At 52.1% G+C, this 6,496-nt stretch overlaps 1 protein-coding gene across 1 annotated transcript in view; it reads left to right on the top strand.

Moving 5' to 3' along the window:
* Nucleotides 1–6,496, top strand: part of PLEKHM1 (pleckstrin homology and RUN domain containing M1) — a 50,969-nt gene that overhangs the window by 18,597 nt on the left and 25,876 nt on the right. The window contains 2 exon segments of the mRNA XM_015416560.1: nucleotides 109–1,029; nucleotides 5,830–5,975. Of these exon segments, the coding sequence (XP_015272046.1) occupies nucleotides 109–1,029; nucleotides 5,830–5,975 (1,067 nt within the window).

Genomic DNA, 6,496 nt, shown 5'->3' with positions numbered 1-6,496 from the left:
CCCCCCCGAATTTTCCCTGTTTTTTTCCGGGCCTTCACATCTCTATGCCCCTCCCAGCACAACTCTTCCTGTACCCACAATGCTCTTCTTCTCCCCCCCTCCCGGCAGGCCTTTCCAACCCGTTCCGCGGCCTGCTGAAGCTGGGGAACCTGGAGCGGCGGGGAGCCGTGGGCATCTGGAAGGAGTTCTTCTGCGAGCTCTCGCCCCTGGAGCTGCGCCTGTTTGTGGACAGCGAGGAGCGGGTGTGTGTGGAGACCTGCTCCCTGCTGCGCTGCGACTCCCTGGGGGCGGCGCACCACGACGGCCGGTTCGATCTCGTCTTCTCGGGCAAGCAGCTGTGCCTTCGGGCCGCCTGCCGAGACGAGGCGGAGGACTGGCTGGACCGGCTGCACGAAGCCCTTCAGAAGTGCCGGCCTCAGGCGGAGGAGGACTGGGGGACCATCGAGTGCCCGGAAGAGGCGGAGGACCTTGAGGCAAGCCCTGCCGGTGGGGAGCCCGGGGGTCCGTTGGGCCTCCTGCTGTACGATGAAACTGGCGAGAACGAGCCGGACTGGACGTGTGCCCTCGCCCCCGAGGTGGATGCGGTCAAGGAGTCTGTCCTGTACCTGGAGGCGGACCGGGCCTGGGTCCCTTTCGTGTTCTCCTTGTCCTTAGAAGCCCTGAAGTGCTTCAAGGCCAGGAACGGCGAGAAAACCCTGAGCAACAGCTACGGGGTCGAGACCATCCAGGACATCCTCCCTGACGTCAGCCTGGGCGGGCCGGCCTTCTTCAAAGTCATCACCTCGAAAGCGGTGCTGAAGCTGAGGGCCCAGAATGCGGAGGAGGCCGCGGACTGGAGAGACCTGGTCCGCCAGGTGCTCATGTCCTACCTGGAGACCGCCGAGGAGGCCCTGACGCTTGGAGGCAACCTGGATGGGAACTCGCAGGCCATCCTGAAGAACACCGTCAGGGAGAACGGCTTCCTCCTGCAGTACTTGGTCGCCATCCCCACAGAGAAGGGTCTGGACTGCCAGAGCTTCATTTGTGCAGGTGAGGTAGCAGGGAGCGAGGCCAGAACTTGGCTCGGGGGGTACTGGGGGGCATGTATTGAGCCGGCAGTATCGGGCTGGACGCGGATATCGAGAAACAGAAATTGCAAGAGATGCTTGACTTCCAGTCAATGTTCCCTCTAAGCTTTGGAGTCTTGTGAGCAAAAATTCTACTTTTGTGAGCTGCTGGCATTAAAGTTGTGAGCGAGCGATTTGGCTGCTGCAGAAATTGGTTTGCTCTGGAGCCCTCCTTCCTGAGCGAAGACAAAAATGAGTGAGCCGGAGGCTAAGAAACTGTGAGTTAGCTCACACTAACTCAGCTTAGAGGGAACACTGCTTCCAGTGTTCCTGTTTGATTACGTCTTCCCGATCCTCTTGGCTTCATCTGGTAAAGCCTATGGAGACACCTGGAACATCTGATGAGGCTTTGATTGGGGTCTGCAGTTAGCAACTTAGCAGACTTGCCTCAATTCGGTACTAACTGAATTGACTCAGATTGACTCTATAGAGCGTATTTTTTTGGATTTCCCTGAATTTTCAGATTTGAGAGCTGAACTGATTTTCTCTTTGCTTAAGCAGGACTCTGTTTCTTTACAAGCGAAGTCTTCTCGGTTATTAAGAGATGAACTCTATAGATCATATTCTTTTGGATTTCCCTGACTTTTCAGATTTGGGAGCTGAACTGATTTTCTCTTTGCTTAAGCAGGACTCTGTCTCTTTACAAGCGAAGTCTTCTTGGTTATTAAGAGATGAAGATAAATAAGTAATTTTGTGTGTGGCTAAAGTTTTGGAAGGAAACTGCGGTGGCTCAAGTGGTTAAGACGCTGAACTGCAGGCTGTGGGAGGTCGGTAGTTCAGCAGTTCAAGACCCGAGTGTGCCGCATGACGGAGTGAGCTCCCGTCTCTAGCTCCAGTCCGTGCGCCTTGGTATTTAGTCATGCCGGCCACATGACCACGGAAACGTCTTCGGACAGCGCTGGCTCTTCGGCTTGGAAACGGAGATGAGCACCACAACCCTAGAGTCGGATCCAACTGGCTTTCGAGCAAGGGAAACCTAAGAGTTTAGTAGGGACATAATTGAGCTGCGGTGGCTCAAGTGGTTAAGACGCTGAACTGCAGGCTGTGGGAGGTCGGTAGTTCAGCAGTTCAAGACCCGAGTGTGCCGCATGACGGAGTGAGCTCCCGTCTCTAGTTCCAGCTCCTGCCAGCCTAGCAGTTCGAAAGCGAGAAATTGCCAGTAGATAAATAGGTACCTCTTCGGTGGGAAGGTAACAGTGTTCCGTGCGCCTTGGTGTTTAGTCATGCCAGCCACATGACCACGGAAACGTCTTCGGACAGCGCTGGCTCTTCGGCTTTGAAACGGAGATGAGCACTGCAGCCCTAGAGTCGGACTCGACTGGCTTTCGAGCAAGGGAACCTTTACCTTTAAAGTTTTGGAAGCTGTAGTACAACTCAGGTAGCAAATCTTAGACTTCTGTTTTAGTTTGTGATGGCTCACTGGTTTTGATTTTTGTTGTGGACCTAGTAATTAAGACTTGCCTCTGTGTCAGAACCGGACCTGCTGAAGCATGTGGCCCTTACTGGGTCCCCCTGCCCACTCTTCCCCTTGCAAAAGCAGAGCAAGAGGCATGGGTGATGGGCACTGGGGTACTCTGCATCATTTTGGGAATCTCTCCAATAATCAGAAGACAATTCAGAAATCTTGCTGTCCATTGACAGAGATGATCCCGAGACTTTTTGGTGTCTGAGACAGAAAATCTAGTTGCACCCCATAGAGAGGTCAAAATATAATACACTACTTTCCCCACATGTTCCCCCAAGGGCACTACGGTCGGGGAATCAAGATCTCCTGGATGTTCCAGGCCCCAGGACCACCAACTATGTGATGACCAGGGCTAGGGCGTTTTCGGTGGCGGCTCCTATCTGGTGGAATGAGCTCCCAGGGGAGATCCGGGCTCTGCGGGACCTAGTACAGTTCCGCAGGGCCTGTAAGACGGAGCTCTTCCGCCAGGCTTTCGAAAAGGAGCCGCCACCATCATTGTTTTACCATCATCGTTCCATCAACGCCCTATGATTTCTGCATACTGCTACCGCTGGTGCGGGCACCATTGGAGAGAACGGGACGTGTTTTAGGGGATGGCAGGCAGTAGGATTTACAGTGCTGTGGGTGTCTAGCTATGTTATTGAGAACACCATCTGGGTCTTAAAATCTTAACATCTGGAACTGAATAGAGGAGCGCCGGAAGTGTTTTTATGATGTTTATTTATTGGTTTATTAATTGTCTATTGTAATTTAATCTTTTATATTGTTTTATTGTTATTACTTGGCATTGTGCCCTGTTAGCCGCCCTGAGCCTTCGGGGAGGGCGGGATAGAAATCCAAATAAATAAATGGGCACCTTGCTGCCCTGTGTAGTACTTTCGTGCCCTAGTTTCGGGGCCAATCCTCTTCTGTGTTGTGACAGGACCCGCTGACCTTTGCCTTTGAGCTAGGAGGAGCCTGCCTGTGCCGGGGGCGATTTCGTTCTGTGCTGTCGATCAGAGCACGCAGGTCTTCCCTTAGGACACTGACAAGCTTTACTCTGCTGACAGTCAAGGATGAGTCTGTTACCATGGGCGTCAGGAATTTCAGATAAGGATCACTGAAGAAAAAACTACTGCAGGAGGCTGCCCCGAGTCTAAGGGTATAAAGTGGGGCATAAATATTTTAAAGGAAGAAAGAGAAATGATTTTACCAGGAGCGAGGGGGGGGGACTTTTCCACATTCTCCTTTTCCTCTCTTGTCTGTTCCTGTTGCTTCAGGGCAGGGGGAGTTCTGTTATGCATGTGTTTTGCCCCCTCTAGTGGCCGATTCAATATCACACAGGTTTGTGTCCAGCATAAAAACCTGAAGTTTAAATCTGCTGGGAGATATGCTGGAAATAAATTTGTGTGATATTGAATCGACCACTAGAGGGGGCAAAAACACATGAGGAAAAGGGTGGGGAAAAACCTAACACAGCAACAACCCACAAAGTGAAGGAAGTGAGAATGCGGAAAAGGCCAGAATGCAATGGATTCACGAGGGTCAGGCGAAAGTAGGGCCGAGATCCTGTTCTGTTTTGCTCATTTATTTATTTCATTATATTTCTTGACTGCTCTTCCCCGCTTACACAGGGCTCAGGACGGTTTACAACAACATAATTCAATACAATTTTAAAACCAATTAAAGCTACAAGGTAAAGGTAAAGGTTCCCTTGCTCGAAAGCCAGTCGAATCCAACTCTAGGGTTGCGGTGCTCATCTCCGTTTCAAAGCCAAAGAGCCAGCGCTGTCCGAAGACGTTTCCGTGGTCATGTGGCCGGCCTGACTAAACACCAAGGCGCACGGAACGCTGTTCCCTTCCCACCGAAGTGGTACCTCTTTATCTACTTGCGATTTCTTGCTTTCGAACTGCTAAGTTGGCAGGAGCTGGAACTAGAGACAGGAGCTCACTCCGTCTTGCGGCACCTGGGTCTCGAACTGCTGAACTACCGACCTTCCACAGCCTGCAGTTCAGCGTCTTAACCACATGAGCCACCGCAGCTCATCTACAAGAGTTCAATATTAAAACATTCAGCATAAATATTTAAACATTTTAAGAACAAGATGGCATATTTAGCATTCAGATTTTTATGGGGGGGGGAGAGGGCGCTGGGCAGATGTAAAGGAACCGTCGCTGGCCTCAGCCAAAGGCCTGGCGGAACATCTCTGCCTTGCGCGCCCTGCGGAGCTTTAATAGATCAGGCAGGGCACGGATGTCGTTCGGCAGAGAGTTCCGCCGGGCTGGGCCCAAACCCTGGTCGAGGCCAGCCGGATATCTCTGGGGCCGGGAACCACCAGGAGATTCTTGTCTGCTGATCTCAACGCCCTTTTTATAAATGAGTCTCTGGAACCCGGAATGTTTCTGTCAGAGTAAGTGTCCCCAGTGGTGCTGTGGCGTTTAGCAGATGCACCTAAGATAACCAGTGTTCCCTCTAAGCTGAGTTACTGTGAGCTAGCTCACAGTATTTTAGCCTCCAGCTCACAGATTTTTATCCTAGTTCAGGAAGCATGGCTCCAGAGCAATCTAATTTATGCAGTAGCCAAATCATGCAGTAGCTCACAATTTTAATGCCAGTAGCTCACGAATTAGAATTTTTGCTCACAAGACTCCACAGCTTAGAGGGAACATTGAAGATAACTGGAGATTTTTTTGCATTAGGCCTCTGCAACCACTCAGAAACCGCTAGAGGTCACACACACACACACACACACACACAAACACAGAATGGATCTGACTTGTTTTCTAGCCGCCAGCTTGTAGGTGACTGGGGGGGGGCCCTCCTGGCCAAGTCAAAGTGAGGCTGAGTCATGGGAATGCTGTGTTAATGGACGGACAGCTTGAAGAGAAGAAGGGGGTAATTTGGGAAGAGGAAGGGTCTGCCTTGGGGGCTCATCAATAATAATAATAATAGTACCTTTGGATGTATCGATCGCTCAATCCTGCAGAGCTGCTGGCTCTGAGCGATTTACAGTTACACGGTTTCACACAAGGGACTAACAATGATTCATAGGGGGTAAAGGAGGACAACATGCAATTCTTTAAATCGCACACGTTTGCAGCCGACAGGGATTTTGTTCAGCTGTAGGCTTCAGACGTGTTCCGGACGGCATTCACTTTTTCGGCTTGGCTTGACGACGTTGGTTCTTCCAGGACTGCTTTGAGTCGTTGCAGTGGGAGGTGGCCAAGGGCCAGGCTGCGGCACCCTCGGGAGTCCTGACCACACATGCTTCTCTTCCAGGCTGCTCCAGGCAGATCGGCTTCTCCTCTCCGAAGCCCAAGTTGTGTTCGTTCACGGGCCTCTATTACTGTGACAGCTGCCACCGGGACGACGAAGTGGTGATCCCTTCACGCCTGATCCACAACTGGGATCTCACCCGGCATCCGGTGCGTCTGGGCGCTTGAGGGGAAAGTGTCTCCGGTGGGTTGGGACGGGGGGTGGGGTGGGCCGCCAGTGCCTGGGACAGCCGCTGCTTTCGAGTGTGCTCGCCTGAGAGAGGTACTTGCTTGGAGACAAGCTGCAGTCACAGAAAGCAATGCAGGACCCGGTTTGCTTCCTTTTATACACATCTCTACCCTTCTGCGTGCAGTTTTAGTTTCGTTGTCTGGGGGTCTAGGTGGGGCTTTCAGTGGGCTGCGGTTCCAGTTTTTCCTCAGGGCCCCCACTCTCGTCTTCGTGGGTTCACCATCTATGCAGATATGTTCCCCTCTTTGGTGTAGTGGTTAAGTGCGCGGACTCTAATCTGGGAGAACCGGGTTTGATTCCCCATCCCTCCACTTGCACCTGGCTGGATGACCTGGGGCAAGCCATAGTTCTGATAAGAGCTGTCCTTGAAATAGAGCAGTTTCTGTCAAGAGCTCTCTCAGCCCCACCCGCCTCACCGGGGGTCTGTTGTGGGGAGGGGAAG

The sequence above is a fragment of the Gekko japonicus genome, unplaced genomic scaffold, assembly GCF_001447785.1.
Source record: "Gekko japonicus isolate JY-2015 unplaced genomic scaffold, Gekko_japonicus_V1.1 scaffold3267, whole genome shotgun sequence".
Classification (NCBI taxonomy): Eukaryota; Metazoa; Chordata; class Lepidosauria; order Squamata; family Gekkonidae; genus Gekko; species Gekko japonicus.
The sequence above is the reverse complement of the archived record's forward strand: the minus strand, read 5'-3'. Positions and strand labels throughout refer to the sequence as shown.